General features: G+C 40.7%; 2 protein-coding genes across 5 annotated transcripts in view; both read left to right on the top strand.

The window, feature by feature from the left end:
- slc38a9 (solute carrier family 38 member 9) overlaps positions 1 to 15,358 on the top strand; it is a 44,458-nt gene extending 29,100 nt beyond the window's left edge. Inside the window, exons 3-15 of the mRNA XM_019894262.1 lie at positions 1,820 to 1,949; positions 2,391 to 2,509; positions 2,592 to 2,655; positions 2,746 to 2,839; positions 6,756 to 6,926; positions 7,138 to 7,197; positions 10,063 to 10,272; positions 10,503 to 10,610; positions 12,091 to 12,197; positions 12,295 to 12,408; positions 12,592 to 12,740; positions 14,332 to 14,421; positions 14,510 to 15,358. Of these exons, the coding sequence (XP_019749821.1) occupies positions 1,820 to 1,949; positions 2,391 to 2,509; positions 2,592 to 2,655; positions 2,746 to 2,839; positions 6,756 to 6,926; positions 7,138 to 7,197; positions 10,063 to 10,272; positions 10,503 to 10,610; positions 12,091 to 12,197; positions 12,295 to 12,408; positions 12,592 to 12,740; positions 14,332 to 14,421; positions 14,510 to 14,675 (1,582 nt within the window). The 3' untranslated portion in view covers positions 14,676 to 15,358. The remainder of the gene's footprint in view (positions 1 to 1,819; positions 1,950 to 2,390; positions 2,510 to 2,591; positions 2,656 to 2,745; positions 2,840 to 6,755; positions 6,927 to 7,137; positions 7,198 to 10,062; positions 10,273 to 10,502; positions 10,611 to 12,090; positions 12,198 to 12,294; positions 12,409 to 12,591; positions 12,741 to 14,331; positions 14,422 to 14,509) is intronic.
- A 2,760-nt stretch (positions 15,359 to 18,118) lies between these two features.
- nrg1 (neuregulin 1) overlaps positions 18,119 to 22,980 on the top strand; it is a 33,380-nt gene continuing 28,518 nt past the window's right edge. For 2 of the 4 annotated variants that reach the window (XM_019894800.1, XM_019894784.1), the window contains exons 1-2: positions 18,119 to 18,713; positions 19,099 to 19,755. In XM_019894800.1, the coding sequence (XP_019750359.1) occupies positions 18,644 to 18,713; positions 19,099 to 19,755 (727 nt within the window). In that variant the 5' untranslated portion in view covers positions 18,119 to 18,643. Of the gene's footprint in view, positions 18,714 to 18,810; positions 19,756 to 22,980 lie in introns of all 4 variants that reach the window. The other 2 variants (XM_019894792.1, XM_019894810.1) reach the window with 2 other exon arrangements.

Genomic DNA, 22,980 nt, shown 5'->3' with positions numbered 1-22,980 from the left:
TTTATTTATGAAGAAAATAAAATGTCTCCCAGGCAAGGCTTAACAATCCTCTTTTGGTTCAGGATTGTACACTTTTAATTGTACTGGCCTCCTAATTTCATCATGAAGATCAGTGTATAATTTACCGTATTTTCTGCACTATAGGGTGCACCTAAAGGCATCAATTTCATCAAAAGCAGACATGGCGCCCAATAATCCGATGCGCCTTATATAAAGAGACTGTAACTCTCTTTATATTCCTCATTGAGTTGTTCCCCTGTTAGTATTTAGCTAGTATTAGCATTTGTAATGCCATTTGTATTTGTTTCATGTCCATGTTTGTGACCAGTTCTCATGGCTTTGTTACAGCTGCAGCAGTTGTGAAGACTCTATATCAGGGGCGGGGGGGTTAAACATTTTTGTTAGAGTTTTTGTCTGGTATGTACTATTTTGGGATCCAAAAACATTATTTGGTTCGTCTGAATCGTGACAGTTCTAATGCTGCTTCAGAGCTGGCTGATGAGCCATCATCTGAATCAGGTGTGTTGCAGCCGGGAGAGCTGGAAAACCGGCAGAACGGTGGCCCCCTAGGCCCGGGGCTGGACATGCCTGCTCTATATAAATAAAGCTGTATTTTCTTGGATTGCATTCCCTTTAACATAGCACTATCTAGTGCAGGGGTGTCAAACTCATTTATGTCGCGGGCCACATTACAATGACCGTTTCCCTTGGAAGGCCGTGATGACTGAAACTATATCAAGAAATTAATAATGTTATGTTCAATTATTGTTTCAGTAACTGTAATGCAGGGTTTGGTAACAAGAAAATGGTTACAATATGTCACTGATTTATTGCATTTGAAAGTTTGGTCCAGATTTTAGAAAACATCATGGAGGTTGTCATCTTTGACTTGCTTTCGTGGGCCACTTAAAATGATGTGGCCGGCCACATCTGGCCCCCGGGCCTTGAGACTCACCACAGCCCCGAGCTTGATTTTCTGCAATTAGACAGTCCCATCTCGGGGTAATAGGAGACAATGACACCTCAAGTGTGTGGTTTATGTCCAGTCTACTTCGTAATTTTGTTTAAATCGCTGTTGCTGCAGAAACTCCCCACCTCACACAGGTAGGATGTCGGAAATAGCAACAGTGCTAGTGTGGCGATCTCACAGTATTCAGCCATAACTTTGATCCAGTTGTTTCGAACGTACTTTTAAGGCCGCCGTCATTGCGATCTCCAAGCAGCTTTTTTACTCATTTTGCGGGCTTCAGCGTTTTGTTTATGAGCGTCATCGGTCACGTGACCAAGAAGTGTGGCTTGACGTGAGTCAAGCGTGACACAGACGGATGTAACAGACAATCCGGTAATTTTTCAAAATAAAACATATTTCGTATTCCGAAATAAATAAAACGGAAATAAGGCAATTTTTTTCTGTGCGGCCCGGTACCAAATGCCCTGCGGACCGGTACCGGTCCGCGGACCGGCGGTTGGGGACTCCTACATAGCGCAACCGCAGCTACTACTGTAGCTTCGATTCTATGTGCCTTATAATGCAGTGCGCCCTATACATGAAAACAGTTTTAAAATAGGCCATTCGTTGAAGGTGCGCCTGATAATCCGAAGCGCCTTATAGTGCAGAAAATACGGTACTGAGAAAACATATAAGAGGCCTCTTCACGAAAACATTGTGGATCTGCCCAAAAATTGGATGATTTTTACATTTTTCCATGCCCTACAGTCCCACTGAGTTGAAAAAGGGGAAGTATGTTTTGCCTAATTCTGCTCACAAGGATAGAAATATTAACTGTAATCAATTTCACTGTTTGTCTATTACTTCCAGACCTTTCTACGTGGAGCCAAGGAACATCGTAGATGATGAACCACAAGAGCGCGTGTCAGCCGAAGCTGCCATCCTCAACAGCAGAGTGCATTACTATAGCAGACTAACTGGTTCTTCTGACCGGCTGCTGGTGGGTCATAGTTGAATAATCATGGTGTGCACAAACTGCACACAAGAAACAAGCTCATCTCTTGTACACTTTACTTTGTTGTTGTGGTGCCGACCCACTCATGTAGCTGCTGCTTATCCCACTGTGTGAGTGGGAGCGTTTTGGGGCAAGCAGAAGTTCTTTTGGCAATAGTCATTCCCAACAGTATCATAAAGTCGCCATACAAAGCTTGCAAGCTTTGTGAACTGAGAAGAGCTCCTATTATAGTGTGTTTCCACAAAATTGCAGTCAAGGCTTGATAGTAGAGCTCACATTTATTTGGGTGTCCCTTTCAGTTGGAGCTCATCAAAGCAGGACATTGCCTTACCTGTGAATGCCCAAACAGATGGGATATATACATCAAGGCCAATTCATCGGTCGGGCCCTAAATTTCATGACCTTATGCATCTTCCTGTCCTGTAGAGTCCCCCCAACCATGTTATCCCCAATACAGAAGAAATCTACATCTACAGCCCATTGGGGACAGCATTTAAGGTGTCTGGCAAGGATCACATGACAAAAAACCCCAGTATCATTACCATGTAAGCCCTGTCGCCGTCTTACATTGAATCACTCACTTTCTTTCCAAGCCGATGTCATTACTTTGCTCTGCGTTTATTGCAGATTTGCAATATGGAACACAATGATGGGTACATCCATCCTCAGTATACCTTGGGGTATAAAGCAGGTAAAACTGGTTTATTTTAAGTATCAAACATTATACTGTTTCTCTGACATGTTAAAAAGGTGCCATCAATGTTCTTGTTTTCTCCTTTAGGCTGGTTTCACTCTTGGGATCCTCATCCTTATCTTCGTGGGCTTACTTATGCTGTACTGTTGTTACATTGTGCTCAAATCACCAAAGGCAATACGTGAGTATCACAAGTTTCTCTCTCTCACAATTCTGAATACATACGCTACAAAGACAAGATATTTAAAGTTTAAATTGATAGACTTTACTGTTTTTACCAAATAATCATCAACTTAACTGTTTTATGACTGCAACAAGTTCCAAAAATGCTGGGACAGGTGACAAAAAAGAGTTGAGGAATGCTCATCAAACACCTGTTTGGAATATCCCACAGGTGAATGGGCTAACTGGGAACAGGTGGATGCCATGATTGGGAATAAAAGGAGCTTCCCCAAATTGTTCAGTCATTCACAAGAATAGTTGGGGTGACTTTCACCTATTTCTGAGCAACTGAGTTGGAAAGTAGTTGAACAGGACAATGCTCCTGAACGTTTTGCAAGGAAATGAAGGATTTCATCATCTACGGTCCATAATATCATGAAAAGGTTCAGAGAGTCTGTAATAATCACTGCATGTAAGTGGCAAGACTGAACATTGAATACCCCTGACCTTGGATCCCTCAGGCAGCTCTGCATGTAAAACTGACACCGGTGGGTAAAGAATATCACCACATGGGCTCAGGATCACTTCAGAAAACCAATGTCAGTAGTTTGGCGCAACATCCGGTAGTGTAATTTAAAACTCTACAATGCAAAGCAAAAGCGATTCACTAACAGCACCCAGAAATGCCACCGGCTTTTCTGGGCTGAGCTCATCAAAGATGGAATGATGCCAAATGGAAAAGTGTTCTGTGGTCTGACGAGTCCACACTTTAAATTATTTTTGGAAAATGTGAATGTTGTGTCCTCTGGGCCAAAGAGGAAAAGAACCATCCGGACCGCTATGGACGGAAAGTTCAAAAGCCAGCATCTGTGATGGTGTGGGGCTGTGCTAGTGCTGATGGCATGAAGTAACTTACACATCTGTGAAGGCACTATTAACGCTGAAAGGTATATACAGGTTTTGGAAAACCATCCGAACAACGTATTTCATGGACACCCCTGCTTATTTCAACGAGGCGATTCCAAAACGCATTTTGCACATTACAATTTACAACAGCGTGCTAAAGAGTGCAAGTACTAGACTGGCCTGCCCGCAGTCCAGACCTGCCTCCCATGGAAAATGTGTGGCTGATTATGACGCGCAAATTACGACAACTGAAACCCAGGATTCTTGAACAGCCCAAGCTGTCAATCAAGCAAGAATGGGAAAATATTCCACCTACAAAGCTTCAAAAATTAATGTCTTCAAGTCCCAAATGTTTATTGAATGTTGTTAAAAGGTGATGAAACACAGTGGTAAACATGACCCTCTCCGAGCTTTTTTGTGTTGTAGCCATATAATTCAAAGTTAACGATTTGCCAAGAACAATAAAGTTTGGCAGTTTGAACATTAAATATCTTGTCTTTGTAGTGTCTTCAAATTCAAATATAGGTTTAACATGTTCTGCAAATCATTGAGTTCTGTTTTTCTTTGTTCAACACAATGTCCTAACTTCATTGGAATTCAGTTTGTAATTTTAAATAAAAATTTATTCATTCTTGGGCTGAACCGTTTGACCTCACCAGGGTCACGGGTGCGCAGGAGCCTATCCCAGGTGTCTTCAGGCGAGGCATTAACACTGAACTAGTCACCAGCCAATTGCAGGGCAGGCACACATAGACAAACAACGCTGAAAAATATTATCAGAAAAAATGCTGGGATGTAAAATTATCTAACATTGGGATGGATATAATATTCAATTTGTACAGCACTACTGTTTGTCATATATATAAGATAAGATAAGAAAACATTTATTTGTTTCACAATGGAGAAATTCCCAATTTACAGAAGCAAAATTATGAAAGGGACAAAGTAGAAGACAAAAAAGTATATGAATAAATGTAAAATATAAATGTAAGCATACTAAAAATGGGTGAGTGGGGGTTTAGTCATGTCCAATTTGTACGATGTCCGTGTTGTTCGACTAGACATTTCACTGTGCTGTGTATTCTGTTTGTGCACTCTGTGGCACAGAAGTGGATCGATGGGTTTGCCTATTTTTGCAAAATGACAATCATTTTGCAAAAATAAGTACACTGTTTAACTGAAGTGGATTAACTGTTTGAATGCTGAGGCATTCACACGTTATTCTACATTTCTTGTTATTATTCTTATGATTATTAATCCGGAAATGCCCCAAAATCAACAGGAAGTTATCTGGAAGTGTCCCAAAATCAACAGGAAGTGACATGGAAGTGTTCTTAAATAACTAAATAACTCTTTGAGAATCTGTCTGCCAATTAAAGCTTAACAGTAGATGGGTGATGTAACCGGACAGTGACCAAAAGGGCACAAATAAATTAACTGAATGGCTTTAATAGAATAACATACATCATGAGTGACCTCATGTGAGTCTTGACCTCAACCTGATTACCTTTTAAAAGAGAGAATCCGTCTTTTGACCCCCCCCCCCACACACACACACACACATAGCCCCAAAAATCTGTTTCAGGCATCCTGCATTTGGTGTATTGACTTACACAGCAGGTGACGCACTGACTGAGTGGTTTGCATATCCACCTCACAGTTCTGAGTTTGAGGGTTCAAATCCAGGCTCGGTTTCCTCCCTAGATGTAAATATACTGGGCTCCAGATTAATTGTTCTTATTTATTTATTTAGTTTTTACTGTAGCACAGTGCCCCCGAACCAGAAATGTTAGTGGCGTAAGAAAGGTTATTTAGGGGCACACACTGTTAATTGGCTTGCAAAGTAAATATTCAGCCCACTAATTTTCAGGACTGTATTTTCCGTACTATAAGTCGCAGTTTTTTTTTCCATAGTTTGGCCCGCGGCTGCGATTTATACTCTGGAGCGATTTATGTGTGAAATGATTAACATAATACTGTATCATTTCACATGTTATTTTCACATTAAACCGCAAGAGGGTACTCTAGGCCTGTGCTGATGCTTTCCACAGTGGTAACTGATAAAAACAACTGACGATGACTCTGACATAAGTGATGTAGAAGACGAAGCGCTGCATCTTCTACCTCAGGAGCTCTTTAAAAGTGACACCGAGGATGAAGATTTTATTGGATTTAGTGATTTGGAGTGACACTGACGTTTTGGTAAAATTGTTGGCATGTTCTTTCTGCTATAGTTATCTGAATAACTCTTAATAAGTTGCGTGAACACACTAGGCACGTTCTCAGTTTGTCGTTTATGCGTCATGTAACGATAGCATAACGTAACCCGTTGTTCTCTATTTTTATTTTTATTTGACTTTTAAGATGACATGTCTGTTCTTGGTGTTGGATTTTATCAAATAAATTTCCCCCAAAAATGTGACTTATACTCCAGTGCAAATTATGTTTTTTTTTTTCTTTATTAAGCATTTTGCAGCTGGTGTGACTTATACTGAGGAACGACTTAGATTCCGGTAAATACGGTATTATGAATGGTCTGAAGTGTGGAGCAGTAGTTTGCTAGCAAAAAATAAATAAATAAATAATCCAAAAATAGCACTTTTAAAAAGAAAATCTGCAAATTTACTGGTTGCACTGGCATGAGTAGATGAAAATTTTAGTTGCACTGTCTCAAATTTAAGGGGCAAAATGCAACAATTTATGGCAGTCTGGAGTCCCAAAAAATGAACTGCCCACACCTTGGCCAAAGTCAGCTGGCATAGGCTCCAGCTCACGTGTGATTTAAGTGAGGATAAACGACACAGAGAAGGAATGGACGGATGGACTTACAGACCAGGGAAAAATGCATGCCGAAAAACTATCACATCTATGAAAGTATATTTCAATTTGTCAAACATTATCCATTTATGCTGTCTGACTCTGGTTAAGGAAAGGTGAGTTTTATATGCCAAACTAAAGCTGTACCCAATTAACAACTCAGTGTTGATACTATGAAATATTTGTCACCTCTCTGTCTTTGTTTTGCGCAGCCTACGTGGACACATCTGACTGGGAATTTCCTGATGTTTGTCGGTATTACTTTGGCAAGTTTGGCCAGTGGTCCAGCTTAGTCTTTTCAATGGTGTCTCTTATTGGGGCGATGGTGGTTTATTGGGTCCTCATGTCCAACTTCCTCTTCAACACCGGGCAATTTATCTACAGTAAGACAACAATACTCTTATCGAACCAGAAAAAGCATTTTAGACCTGTGTTCTCATGTAACTTTTAAAATCTTTGTTGAAATATAATTGCAGGCTAATTTATTCTCTGGTTTTATGTAATATTCATAATTAGAATTCGGAGGCAACTTTATGTTACATACTTGTATTTATGAATTAGCTTTGACTAAATTATTCCCTTTTCTGTTAACAGACTATGTCCATCATGTTAACATGTCCGATTCAGAGTTTGGAACCAATGGCACAGATAGAGGTAAGACAGAAATAAATGTATTCAAATTTAATGTACAGTATATATTAGATTCACAGCAAAAGTGGTGTGAAGACACTTATCTTTCATAGTCGGCAACACTTTAAACCAGTGGTTCTTCACCTTGTTAGAGGTACCGAACCCAACCAGTTCATATGCACATTCACCGAACCCTTCATTAGTGAAAACCAAAAATATGACTTTTTACAAATTGAAGACTTAAAAAAAAACATTTCGTAAAAACAGAAAATAAGTAAATAAAATTTCAAGACATATGTATACGTTTTTTAAATTTTACAGCAGGTGTGTCATAACTAATTGACATGTTAAATCGGGTATGTCTTAACCTCAATGGCAGAGGCTCCGTCGAACCCCTGAGACCGATTCACCGAATCCCTAGGGTTCAATCGAACCCAGGTTAAGAACCACTGCTTTAAACCCTTTGCAGTTTCTCTCCAAAGTCAGTAATCACAGCCTCCATCATCTGGCCTCCGTAGCGGCGAATAAGCTACCCTTCCTTCAAGTATCGTTTTCATGAAGTAATTACGAAGAGTAGCTAACTCATTCATTACCGGCCATTTTCAGACGCTTTTTTTTTCCACCCCTAGTCTTGAAAAAAGTATATAAATAAGTACCCGGGATTGAATGTGTGGGGTCTGAAAAGAGATAAGTATGTCCTTGGGAGTGAATGAGTCAGAGGGAAAGACAGAGAAGCCGTGCTAATTTCCAAGCTAACCGGCTAATGTTATCACGAAAGACTGGAATAAAGTATCGATAAATACAAAAATAAACACTTCTAAACATATTTCACTCTTCGTTAGATATAAAGCATTTTTTAGTGCAGATGACAGAGTAAAATTAGGAAGAACTGTGCTTGTACTTGTATTGGATTTTATTTTGTTTTATGTAACCTTTATTCATCCAAAATGTTTTGCTTTGCTTCATTAATATGCATAATTTAAAAGCACCATATTGATCAACAAAATCGTGTTGGGCAGAAAAAATATGACTTTTTACAAATTGAAGACTTAAAAAGAAACATTTATTAAAAACAGAAAATAAGTAAATAGAATTTCAAGACATAAGTATGTATACGTTTTTTAAATTTTACAACGTGCTATCATGACAGTCACACGTTGACTAGTGAGCGAACTAAATTTCCCGCAGAACTGATTGGACAAGCAATGTAATGTGATCATCTGTAGCTAGTGATGGCCAAGCGGGTGTGTCATAACTAATTGACATGTTAAATCGGGTATGTCTTAACCTCAATGGCAGAGGCTCCGTCGAACCCCTGAGACCGATTCACTGAATCCCTAGGGTTCAATCGAACCCAGGTTAAGAACCACTGCTTTAAACCCTTTGCAGTTTCTCTCCAAAGTCAGTAATCACAGCCTCCATCATCTGGCCTCCGTAGCGGCGAATAAGCTACCCTTCCTTCAAGTATCGTTTTCATGAAGTAATTACGAAGAGTAGCTAACTCATTCATTACCGGCCATTTTCAGACGCTTTTTTTTTCCACCCCTAGTCTTGAAAAAAGTATATAAATAAGTACCCGGGATTGAATGTGTGGGGTCTGAAAAGAGATAAGTATGTCCTTGGGAGTGAATGAGTCAGAGGGAAAGACAGAGAAGCCGTGCTAATTTCCAAGCTAACCGGCTAATGTTATCACGAAAGACTGGAATAAAGTATCGATAAATACAAAAATAAACACTTCTAAACATATTTCACTCTTCGTTAGATATAAAGCATTTTTTAGTGCAGATGACAGAGTAAAATTAGGAAGAACTGTGCTTGTACTTGTATTGGATTTTATTTTGTTTTATGTAACCTTTATTCATCCAAAATGTTTTGCTTTGCTTCATTAATATGCATAATTTAAAAGCACCATATTGATCAACAAAATCGTGTTGGGCAGAAAGAACCCTTTTAGGTTACAATTGGTTCCTGCTAATAATCACCACTAGATGGCATAGGAACGCTAACAGGGAAACAACTCAATGGGGAATATAAAGACACTGTGACACCATATATAAGGCGCATCAGATTATAGGGAAAATTGAATGCTTTTCGTCGCGCCTTACAGTGCGGAAAATATGGTACAAAAAAGGTGAAAGCGCTAATCATTATTGGTATGTGTGTGGGATTTTTCGGAAAACACTAGTGCAGGGGTGCCCATTACGTCGATCGCGATCAACCAGTCGCTCAAGGGCTGGTCCCAAGTCGATCCGAGGGGTGTAGAGGGCAAAAAAAAACATTTGTGTCTCTGTGCATGTTAGTAATATATTTTGTGTGTTAATGCACACTGCACCCTCATCATTATATCTGTCTCACTTTCACAAAAAATATTAAAAAAAATAAAATAAAATAAAGCAGGTAATCTTTAACCTACGGTGACGTGTGACTGCGTCACCAGAAGTTATTAGCGCTCAGCAGTCTGCAGTTGCAGCTTGTGATCAGAGTTGTTGCGCTATATCTTTTATCGTGATAATTATTGTCATTCAGAGTTTGTATTGTACAATTCACCAAGGGGACGGGCAAAGAATGGGAATCTGGAGGCCCGAGAGAAGCATTTCAAAATGGTACGTGTGAGCTACGATCGTTAACAGGCTGCCTAATTGCGTCGCATGCCTCAGCGCCAGGCTGTTGCTCATCATGGCATGCGTGTGTACGTGCGTGTGTGCGATCCACCAACGCTGGAGGTTGGTGGATCGCAAAGTAGATCTTTGATCAAAAATGTTTGGGCACCCCTGAACTAGTGTCTTGCTGTGAATGTTGTACTTATGGAGACATTCATAAATAGTGGTTGTAGTTTATTCGTTTTGACTTCGAGTTAGAATTGTAATACTTTGCTTATTTCTCCACCAGTAATTTGTCCATACCCAAGTACTGACTCTGGCGGGAACCACACTTTCAACACACATTACATCAGTACCAGTGGAAATGATACATTTGATGTCCACTCTTTTCAACACTGGTGGAGCAAAACCAATACGGTACCATTCTTCCTCGTTGTTCTGCTGCTGCCACTCCTTTGCTTCCGATCAGCCTCCTTCTTTGCAAGATTCACCTTCTTGGGTAAGTCTAAAGGCAAATATGTTTCTCATCTGATTGTTTGTGTCTTGAAACTCTTTTGGAAACGTTCCTCTTAGCTATCCCATTTTTAAAAAAGAATCCTAACAAAACTGCAACTCTTGAATGTTCTGACTACCTAATGATGACAAAGTGAAAGCTCAATTTTTGAATATGATATTGTGCCATATCATAGATGCAGTACATTCCCTGATGCTTTGTCGTTCATTGTCCAGGCACCATATCAGTGATCTACCTGATTGTTCTGGTCACAATTAAAGCTGCCCGTCTTGGCTTTCACCTTGAGTTCCACTGGTTTGACACTACTAACTTCTATGTTCCAGGTAATCCAAATAACTTCTTCATGATACATTATGTTTCTCATAGAGACATTTCAGTAATTATGACTTTACTACTGCGTTGGAGTAGGTTAGTGATATTCTCCGGCACATTGTGACACATGTACGCTGATATGTGTAAGGGATCAGATAAATCTTGGTCTTCACCAAACGGGCTTTCAAAAAAAAAAATCTTAGTCCTGACTGGAGAAGCAACAGCAGCCATGCACAATATAAAGTGGCTCGCAGAAGTACTTGTACCTCTTTTTGACCTCAATTTGTCAAATTGCAGTACAACCGCAAACGTAAAGGTACTTCATTGGACTTTTTTTTTTGTGGCAGAAAAACACAAAAGGTCATATACAGTGCGTATAAAAAGTCTACACACCTCTGTTCAATTCAAATGATCAAACGCTTGGCAAAATGTTCTACCGTTAATGTGGAAAGAACATCTTTTAAAGAGGTGAAATCAAAATAAATAAAGAAGCGTCTCTCTTCGCCTTCTCTTATCAATACCGATTAATTGTCTTCTCATAAACACATCGGCTGCGCGGGGATAGCTGGCCAGGAGCTAGTTGGAGGCCCACGGCGGCTACACCGTCAGAGCGTAAAATGAGAGCCACCTCAACCAACACAAGTCTCTTCGCCTCTCTCAATAGACAATGCTGATGAATGCTAATTACTGTATAAGGTTTTAAATTAAAGATTTAAGTAAATATGTGTAGTGCTGTAGTCTTTATCTGAAATATGTAAAGTATGATCACTGTTTACATATTTTAAACATGCTGGTACCCACATATACTTCCACAAAAATTCCAAGGGGGAGCAAACCCTTCTTCGTGGTTTTTCACTTATTGCGGCGGGGTGTCGGTCCCCATTAACCGCGATAAGTGAGGGATCACTGTACTTCACGGATTTTGCCTATTTGCCAGTTCTTTTTGGAACATAACCCCCTCAATAAACGAGGGTTCACAGGATTTGACAGTGAATGACACAGTAGTTTAAAAAAATATTTCATCTCTATATTGAGAGTCACCTGAAAAAAATGTACAGGGCCTGTGGGGAAAAAAAGATATGTAAAACTTAAGAATAGATGAACTGATAGACGCCCTTTCTGTCAGCCACAAGCTCAACCAGGCACTTCCTGTACCTGTGGATCAGTCCTGCACATTGTTGAGGAGGACTTTTAGCTCATTCTTTCTGGTCTCGTCGCATGTGTGGCCCACTTCAAGGCAGATCGCGGCATCGCTGTTGGTTTGAGGTCTAGGTTCTGACTTGACCACCAATTTTGTTTTTCTGAGCCATGCAATTATTATTTTTTGTTCCACTCTGTTGGGTTGGTGTCCTGATGCATCACCCACCTTCTACGGAGTTTCAACTGACTCCCACAATTTGCCTTTTTTCAGCCCAATGATTGCTTCTGTGACTGTAATACTGTTCAGAGTTCCAGAGGAGCATTTCATCCGCCTGATTTTTCTTCTTCCAGAATTGCGGCTGCTCTTCCCTCAGCTGACGGGCGTCCTCACGCTGGCTTTCTTCATCCACAACTGTATCATCACATTGATGAAAAACAACAAGCATCAAGAGAATAACGTGAGCCCTCACTCCGGTTTATACTTAGCTTCACAGACTGTAAACATGCTTAACAATTTAAGAGACACACTGACACACTGAGTTTTGGGACTTTCAGGTACGGGACCTGTCTGTGGCTTATCTCCTTGTCGGGCTGACGTACCTCTATGTGGGGGTGTTGATTTTTGCTGCTTTTCCATCACCTCCGCTCAGCAAAGAGTGCATTGAGCCGGTAAGACTGAAAAATATTCAGGACACGCTTCGTCACAAAACGATCTTGGTTTCGTCAAACAAATCGACAATAATTCATGCCATAATTCTTTGTCACCCATTTCCTATTCTTCAACCAAAGAATCCTTTTGCAGAGAAAGTATTTAATGAAGCTTGCGATTGCTCATGTTCCCCTGCACATCAGAACTTTTTAGATAATTTCTCCAGCGGTGATGTGATGGTGTTTGTGGCTCGGTCCTTCCTGTTGTTCCAAATGATCACGGTCTATCCTTTGCTGGGATACTTGGTACGAGTCCAAATGATGGGCCAGATGTTTGGCAATCATTACCCCAGGTAAGACGTCGTTCATTATGGTTTCAAATTGTCGATACCTATCAGTTTTTGTATTTGTTGTTTACTTCACCTGCATTCACAGCTGCAATGCAAAATGATAGGGGCTGAACAAGTAATATGCCAGTAAGCACGTTCCCCTAATATATAAATTGTTTTTACACTAACGACTCATCTAACATGTTACCTTTCTCATTTAAGCTATTCTTATCCCTTTCATCCACCCTGTTACATGAAAAGCTGTCCACTGTAGTAACCGCTGTCCCTGAAAGGGTTATTATTATGATTATTATTTTTTAATTACTACAGTTACTGTATTTTCCACACTAAAAGGCGCACTGGATTATGAGGCGCACCTTCAATGAATGGCCTATTTTCTCATTTTTTGTTTTCATTTGTTGGACGCACCGCGTTATAAGACGCAATCTATAATGCATCCACTAGATGGAGCTACGCTCAAGGAAATGCCAACAGAACACTACACTACACTACACCCTGATTTATATAGCGACGATCAGATGTCAGTAAAACGTATTTAATAAAGCAGTGACACAGTTCACTTAACCAATAGCAAGTTATAACATTGACTCTCTTGCTGCTGCTCTATTGCCGTGTTCAACTACGAAACCGATCGCCTTAAGATTGAACTCTGCATTGTAAGCATGTCTCTAGCAAGGAGGCATTTTGGGGTTGACATATTACCATAATAACCATACACAAGGTGCATCAGATTTTAAGACGCACTGTGAGCATTTAAGAAAATTGAAGGCTTTTAGATGCGCCTTTTAGTGTGGAAAATATGGTACTTTGTAAAGTCACAATTCGTTACTTTGTAGCAATTAGCAGTGATGATACTCAGCTCGCAGAAACCCAACTACCACTTAATATTCACCATCTATAAGAGGTGGTGCTATCGAAATTAACTGTCTCTTGAGTGCATCATTGACCCAACATTTGGCAACATGTGAATAAGAATCCCTTATTTTTCAATCACGGTTTTCGCTCCTGCCAAGAGATTTTTATTTTCAAGTTGGAAAAGCTTACATAATTCCACTCTTGCCCACATACAAGCAAGAACAACCTGAAGTAAAAAGCAACATTTAGAATTGCCAAGAAGAAACTTTTGTATAATTTAGGCTTTTTCAATGTGATTTGAATGAATGAACCTTTGATCGTCGGATGCAAAATGGTGTTGGCCGTCTGACAATTGATCCCTCTGACTGGCTGTTCGATTGCGAATCAGTGCACGGATCGACTTATAAGATTGTAGGCAAAAGCAAAGAAAATGGCATTCTCTGGTAAATTGAGCTCAGCAAAATCTTTTTTTTTTTTAACTGAGATTTGTTCCTGCTTGATTCATGAGGCATGAACTTATTTAGTTTGTTGTGCATTAAAAAGGTGTCTAAATTCAGGCTTTTAGAAAGGGATCTTAGCCAATTCGCACACTTCCCCAGACTCGCAAAGGGAACGGCGGTTTCTTTGACTGGACTGAACCATTAAGATCAGCACTTTAAAAAAGATTGATTCACTGCTTCATTATTGGGTTCATAATAAAGGATTTTCTGTATTCATGTATTTCTTTCTATCTCTTTAGTTTCTTCCATGTCCTCACCCTGAACATCTTGATTGTTGGAGCCGGTGTCCTGATGGCCAAGTTTTATCCCAACATTGGATCCATAATTCGGTACATTTTACGTGTTTTTTTTTTTTTTTTTTTTTTTTTCATGAAAATGAGTGACTTAGTGACTTCTGACAATTGTTTCTTGTTGCAGGTTTTCTGGCGCAACATGCGGTTTGGCTTTAGTGTTTGTATTCCCCTCCTTGATCCACATGATCTCCTTGAGACGACGGGGTGCCCTCCGCTGGCCGTCAGCGGTCTTTCACAGTTTCCTTATCTTGTTGGGGATGACCAACTTGGTGGCTCAGTTCTTGATGTAAACTCACATCTTCCCTGGCAGGATTAAAACACGATGGACTTTTAAAAAAAAATCTCTCAATCAAAAAAAAAAATGATATAAAGCGTTAATGTTCATGGCCACGGTGTGCTATCGTCCACCATTTACAACACCCACCTGGAATTCAATGACATAATTATGTTATCTTCCGCTATGTTCTGTCTTTCAGCCAGTGGGATTGTGATGTGATAAAAGGTGACTTGAAGGTAACTTGAGATCTTTGATTATTCCTGCTCAGACTAGTCAAAGAGATTTATCATGTACTGTGTTTGAATTGTTTCTCTCAGTCGTGAAAATATGAAGTCAAGGTCGGTCACAGGGACAAGAGGCTCAAAGGGATGCAGATTTACACAATTCTTGTCACTTTCCACAGAATTAGTCTGTATGGCTCGACAGTTATACAATATCAGTATATCAGAGGTCATTCATATTGATGACAGAATCCTTTTAACTTGGTGATTATATAAATTGTATGCTTTGTAAATGCCAAACTGTAACTGTAGCCGTTTTTAAAAATACCTGGCATTTTATAACCCTATGTTCAAATCATTCTGGAATTCTTTATTTTGTGCTCAGTATTTCATTTATTTACTATCCTTTACCATTGTTTTCAATGCATGAAAAGACAAAGGGAACATGAGTGAAATAAATCCCACCTTGAATGAAGTGTAGTGTTACCTTTCATTGAAGGAAAAAATCAAATGAGGGAATACCAAACCACATTCTGCATGTTACAACAGCGTGGCTTTGTAGTAAATGAGTGTGGGTACCTGACTGGGCTGCCTGCAGTCCAGACCTGTCTCCCAATGAAAATTACCGGTACGCATTATGAAGCGTAAAATACAACAATGGAGTTCCAGGACTTTTAAACAGCTGAAGCTGTACATCAAGCAAGAATGGGGAAGAACTGCACCTACGAAGCTTCAGCAATTTGTGTCCTTAGTTCCCAAATGTTAATTTTGTTAAACGAAAAGGTGATGTAACACAGTGATAAACATGACCTTGTCCCAGCTTTTTTGGAGTGTGTTGCACCCATAAAATTCCCATTTAATGATTATTTGCTCAAAACAAGTTTATCAGTTTAAAAATTAAATATTTTGTTTTTTTAGTGTATTCAATTAGATATACTGGTAGGTTGAATATGATTTGCAAATCATTGTATTTTTCATTGATATTTAACATAATGTACCAACTCCTTTGGAGCTGAGTTTACATATACTGTATCTCTCTCCAGTGCATTTGAACAAGAAGCTGATGAATTTGTAAAGTGCCTTGATTTATTCTATTGCATGAATGGCAATAGGTAGATGCACAGGTTGATTGTACCTTTTGCCATCCAACTGAAGAGCATTTACCGTATTGGCCTGAATATAAGACGGCCCTGATTATAGATTATAAGACGACCCCCTCTTTTTCAAGACTCAAGTTTGAAAAAATACTTTTTGAACACCAAATTAATTTTTATACAGAAAATAATTACAGTGCATCTGAAACAAATGATTATAATAATATATTTGAGAGAAAAAGTATGTTATTTTGCCTCATTTAAATCTTAATATCTGAACATTTAAAAATGTAAACTAAAGTGCAATCACATTCATAAATAAATGTGATTACAAGACGTAATTGATCTTTCTCAGAGTCAACACATACCAAACCAAAAAGAAAACTGAGCACAAAGCCGTGACACAAAATGGAATCGTGGATTTTGTGAACCGTTCCACCCTATTGAATAGACACACCCTTATGAAAAACAGAAGTCTTGGCTAGAATAGATCAATCTTACCACAGAATATCTCGGAAAAGAGAAAATTTCAGTGAAACAACCTGGATCCTCCACCCTTTCATGCACCCTGTAACCGGATAACATGATAAGCTGTCTTGTGAAGTAACCCCTGTGCCTGAAAGGGTTCATTTCTTTCTACTTGTGTGTTGCACCGTGTTGTTGGATGCACTCACGACTGTGTGTACCTGTTGCGGCCTCTGGCTTGATGGGTGGGTCAGGCCGTGAACACCAGATGACGAACGTGTTAATTCACAAATATACGTCCACAGTAGATGTAGTTGCTTCATAGGTGGCTACTCTCAGCCCTTGTGACTACATGTACTCCCTGGACTTGCACTTTAAAATCCCTACAGGCATTTAGTAACTGATCGCCACTGCCGCCACACACTCTGGTCCCACCAGCTGGCTCACAAACCGTCTCCTGTCTGATCTTGTCTTGTCCTGTCCTACCTTGTCCTGTCCTATTTCCTACTCATTGTGACCACTTCCTCACTGGACGTAGAACTGCATTTCCTCCATATCATACAGATAGAAGCTGAATACTTTTGATTTTGTTCTAATTAGTCCTATAATATATATTCTGCTCTTTCTGTATGTTGTTTTTCTTTGTTTTCCCCCCATTCGTGCTCACTTCTCTTTTCTCTCTCTCTGTTGCCTGTCACACCTTCGTCTGTCTGACTGCATATCAAATAAATATCAATAATACAAACAACCACACAGAGTGTTGTCAAACTAACCTGCTGCACAGGTTAATTGTGCTAGGAAGCATAGAAGGCAAACAGAGTCATGTCATGCTGCAGGAGCAAGCAGCTGAACAGGACAGGTTAAATGTGTTGGTTGGATGAAACCAAGATTTAAAATATTTTATTCAAAAGGAATTTTTCAAAAACATTGCGCACCTTACGTAATGTGATCATAATAGTGGCAGCATTACACTTATGGCTTTTTTTTCTGCATTTGGTGTGGAGCTTTAATCAAAGGTGGGTTGAGTTCACCTATATCTTAATTGTATCGATCCAATCAGCAAATCATAAACAATTTAGAAAGCTATTGGACAAATGATAAAAATAGAAAAAAAAACGCCCAGCCGTTTTTGATTTGCCTCTGGGACCAAGTGGCTTCTTCGAAGACAAAACAAAGTGATGATAAATGCTGGGACTAAAATCAATACGCGGGTCCCTAATTCAAGGGCCTGACAGGAAGTCCTCTCCCACAGATACCATTACTGGTATTAATTCTGTCTGAGGATTGGAAAGGGTCACAAACAGGTCAGTGTTCCATGTGGAGGTGACCTGACCTTTCTTCATCTTCTTTAAAGCCTTTTGATCCCCCAAAAGTCCTTGGATGGTTCTGGCATCCTCTTACCTGCTGTGGTTGGGGCAGGTACTTCAAATCGCTTTCATGGTGACCACCATGCTTGAAGTGGCTCTTTGACTTTTACACCCAATTATTTGTCCTCGTATATGTATTTGTTTCGATCCAGCTGTGACTTCTTGAAATTGTCTCGATGATATATAATGGTATTAACGCGCTGTCGTCGATCAAAGCACCTTCATCTTATTCATTATCATTATTGTCTGCGTTATGACTCCGCTACTTGAGAGGACTAGAACACACTGGTCCTACCCTCCTGGGATGGATCATATGTCTGCTTGCTTGGCTCCTTCCCCTAGACACAAAACACACCCTTTTGCGCCGGCCTAATCAATGGGGAGTGCTCTTGGAGGAGGTGCCTGTAGCAGTTGGCCCGCCTGTGATTGGCCGACGTGGGCTCTTAATTGGATTAAGGGAACTTGCTTAGCTTGATGCTTTGTGCCGCACAAGAGAACGCGGAGACAGTGGCAAGACAGGAAGAGAAGGAGAGAGGGAGGAGGCCTGCCCCGCTCACTACTTTAGTGAGAGGAGGGGTGAAAAAAAAAGAAAAAGGGGAGTAACCTATCTTCTTTGCCCTTGTGTGCTGCTGCTGCAGCCTATCTCCCTCCCTCCTCCCGCCTCCTCTCTATCATTCTCTCTTCTTTCCCTTACTCATCTGTTTCTGTGGTTGCTCTGGAGAGGAAGGACACCTGCCGCTCCCTCATGATTCAGCCATTCTGCTGCCTGGAGCTTCTCAGACACACAAGGCAGCATGTCCCGCCTGCCACTGCAGTGCCGGCCCGTCCTGTCCAATGCACTTCAACTACTGCAGCTGCAGACGTCCCATCACCGCAACGCCATCTCTTTCGTCCAAGTGCTCAGGTGAGTGAGCCTTCACTATTGCGCCATCCTCCCTTTCGGACCAATGCGAAGCATCCAAGGAATCTCAGAATTTTTTTTTCTATTTTTAATCCTGCAGAATATTTGAACATTCCACTTGTGGACGCATGAGCGTGTTTCTTTGAGACTATGGGACTCCTTTCCGTTGTGCATGGAAGGCCATCCACGTATACCCCATACTGTTAACAAGGTCAGAATCAAGAACGTTTCCCCGCTTTCCTTCGCAAACCCGGCTCTCCCCCATGATGGACAACATACTTAAAGTGACTGGCGGTTTACGGTGTCTGAGTTACTAGTGTTCGGAGAATCTGCATCCAGCAGTTTTAAAAAAAAAAAATGACTGAAGGAGTGGAGGATTTCTCTGCAGGGCCAGTTCCCCCTCCTGGATTAGCCTCCCCCTCTGGCTCCACTGTTGATACTGGACAATTCCCAGAGGAGAAACCAGAGGAGAGCGAGGCAGCTGGAGAGAACGGGGAGGCGGTTGCAGAGGTAACTGCAGAGGGAGGAGATGACGATGATGGTGGAGAGCATCCGGGAGCTTTAGGAGTTATGGCTTTGCCCGGCACCTGCTGTGTGTGCATCGAGATGGAACAGATTAACCATTGCTTGCACTCCGAGAAAATCTGCATTCTGCCCATCCTGGCCTGCCTGCTTAGTTTAGCTCTGTGCACGGCAGGACTCAAATGGGTCTTTGCCGATAAGATCTTTGAGTATGAACCTCCCACTCATTTAGATCCGAAACGCATAGGGCAAGATCCTATGATCATATCAGCGGACCCCACTCTGGGACTAATACCTCATTCGTCAACTGTCTCCCTGACCACCACTTCCGCCATAACCTCAGCGCCTCCTGAGGTTTTAATGAAGGACACGTCGACGCGAGGTTCATACGTGCCTCCGCGAGGGACCCAATCCGAACCATCGGCCACCGTTAAATCCGCTGCTGAACTTCCCACCATCTCAAAGCAGACCACCTTCCCTTTGACAACGCAAGAAGTGAACGACATCTTCATCCCAACTATCTGTAAGTACTTCCAAAAAAAAGACTGGGCTATCTTTCTCATTCCTTTGATCCAGAACTGCCGCCCCCTCACATCACGGCACAGGAAAACAGGATAGCAGAAGTGCACAAGCTCTTCATCTGCATCCTAAGATGTGATTTTTATCACTATAGACAAAAAAAGGTGTTTTGTTCCAAAGGAATAATCTGTTCTATCGGCTACTGCGGGGAGTATAGGCTGTCTCAGGCCTTTGACTTCGAGCAGACAAGTTGTGGCTTGCAGAGAGCATCATGGAGGTGCATGACTAAGCCTCTGAAATATTGCTCTCCTCGAGGTGTGTGCTAGTCAAACTTGACGTCAACATTCGAGTGGCTGAATGTAATTAGCATTGTTTCCATTTTTGGTTTTGGGTTTTTTTTGTTTTTTTACACTTTGACTTTGGCACATAGAAATGTATGGAGCTTGGTGCCGCTTTGCACTTCTGCACTTGTGAGGCAGCATAAGATATTACCGTCATATGAAAAAGTGAAAATCAATAATGCATGACACAAACTGAAACACCAGGCTGTGGGCACAGGGAGACTTCCTGTTCACTGCCGGTGCTTCTTTTCAAGGTCAGAGCTGGTTGGAGGCTAATTGATGTCCCCAGCATCCCTTTACCGCAGGGGGAGGAAAAAAAAAAAAACACAACACGCTAATGCTGTCTGCAATAGAACAAGATTTATTGCATTGGTTCCTGGGTGGCTAATCTCAAGATGGCGATGAGCGATGGCAGCTCACAGTTGTCCGATTTAGATCGCACTAAATAATGACGGGCTGATAACGTTACCGAATACAAAATTATAGCTCCAATTGTATCACAGCAAAGTTTCACGCTTAAAATTTCTGGGGCAAAAGGAACCGAAATTGGTCCAAATGGCAAGACTGGGTTATTTATACCTACCACATTGTGTTGAGGATTTAACCCAGAACATTGGGTCAAGATTGTGATTCAACAACGGTAAAAGCTACCTACACTGATGAGTTAAATCTACCAAGACGTGGGTCCCGTGTTATCAGAACTGTTGTGCTTATAAACGATACTTTTTTTTTTTTTAAACCAACATTTTCTCAGAGGAAGAAGCAACTTTCACTTGTCAAGGGTCGCCACAACAAGTCACTCGCATCATACACTTTTTAAAACCGCTGGGTCAAAAACTAACCCAAATGGGTTGAAATGGGTCATTGGGTCCAAAAGAGAGTGAGACAATCCTGGGTTATTTACACCAAGAACATTGGGTTGTGGATTTGATGACCCCAGTATATTGGGTCAAGATTTCGATCCACCAAGGGGTAAAAACTACCAATACTGATGAGTTATAGCTAGAAAGAAATTGGTTATCAGAATAGCTGTAGTTAAAAAAATAAAATAAATTCAGAAGCAGCACCAACTCCTGTCAGGTGTTGTCACCGCAAGCCACTTCCATGTTTGGCACTGTTTTTACACCGGGTGCCCCTCCTGATGCAACCCACCATACCGCCCACCCTCCACCGCCGCGACACACACACACACACACACACACACACACACACACACACACACACATTTTAATGGGTGGACCCTCCGAATCTGCTGAGTCAAAATTAATCAACTCAACCTTGGCTCTGTGCTCACAGCCACAGCTACCCAGCGAATAGCTTAGCAAACGTTGTCGATTTTTTTTTAAGTGCACTGAAAAGAATTAAGTGTTGAATATGCTCCATTTTATTTCAGCACGCGGCTGCACACAATGAAATCATCTCCACTTTTTTATGCAGATTTTTCTTTCAAGCTTAGTTAAACTGGATTAGTAGTTACAAGAGTAAAATCATAATTAAGAAAACTAAACTATGTCACGCCTTTACAAGCGTAGCCAGCCAAAGATTTATCGACAAAAGGCATGACCGAGGGGGGAGGGGGGGTGTTGTCAATCATTTGCCAAGGTCACCCAGCAGTTCTTGAGACAAAGCAACGTACAACATACACACGGGAGCAAAATTATTGGCACCCTTCTATTACAAAAGAAAAAGAATAACAGTAATAATAAATAAAAAAAATATTGTTTCAAAATTACTACTACCCAAGGTAATCCTCCACGCAGGCTTAAGACCGTACGCCGCGGCGGACTTGCGCCAATCCAGAAAATAGAGCCTTCGGTGTTTAGCCACACTCCAACATGGAATAAGTCATGCTAGCAATATAGGCAAGGCATGGCAACTTTATATAGCACATTTCATACACTGGGCAACTCAATGTGCTTCACACAAGCAAAAGCACACCATATAAAAGCACTAACAAACAGAAATACTCAAGACATAAACAGGGCAGAGAGAACAAAAGTAGCTTATTAAAATTACTTTTAACAAAATACATACATTGACAAAGTTTAAGTACATTTGCAACCAAAAGATTTTAAAACATTTCAACGCAAAGGAAATCATTGAACAAGCACTTTGTAGTACTGTATAAGGTGCACTTTCAATGAATGGCCTATTTTAAAACTGTTTTCATCTATAGGGTGCACCACATTATAAGGCGCATGGAATAGAAGCTACAATAGTGGCTGGGGTTGCGCTTTGCATCCACTAGATGGAGCTACGCTAAAGGGAATACAATACAATACAATACAGCTTTATTTTACAACCACTGCAGCTGTAACAAAGCACTTCACAGAACATTTAAAAACTATGTCCAAGAAATCATAATATTGATCCATATATAAGGCACATCAGATTATAAGGTACACTGTCGGTTTTTGAGAAAATGGAATGCTTTTCGGTGCGCCTTATAGTGCCGAAAATACGGTACCTTTCTGAGCTAAATGAAAGAGCCTTAAGGGTTTTATTTTTGTCAGCATTTCTTTGATGTGTTCAGGACCCAACCTATTCTGTAATTTATGAACTAAGAGCAGAATTTGGAAATATATTCTCCAGCTGAGTGGGGTAGGCAGTGTAAATTCTTAAAGACTGGAATAATGTGTTGCGATCTCTTGGTCATGGTCAGAACATAGGCAGCAGCATTCTGAATGAGCTGCAGCTGCTTGATGCTCTTCTGAATGAGTCCATTCAGAAAACCATTGCAATAATCAAGTCTACTGGAGATAAAAGCATGGATAAGTGGCTCCTGAGCTGCTCATAGCATGTGATCTTTCATGTTTTTCAGATGGTAAAAGACTGTTTTAGTGATTGCTGAAAGTCTGTCAGCACCCCAAGATTACGGATTCGGTCTT

This window comes from Hippocampus comes, unplaced genomic scaffold (assembly GCF_001891065.2).
Source record: "Hippocampus comes isolate QL1 unplaced genomic scaffold, H_comes_QL1_v1.1 scaffold123, whole genome shotgun sequence".
NCBI classification, from domain to species: Eukaryota; Metazoa; Chordata; class Actinopteri; order Syngnathiformes; family Syngnathidae; genus Hippocampus; species Hippocampus comes.
This window is presented reverse-complemented; position numbering and strand designations above follow the sequence as displayed.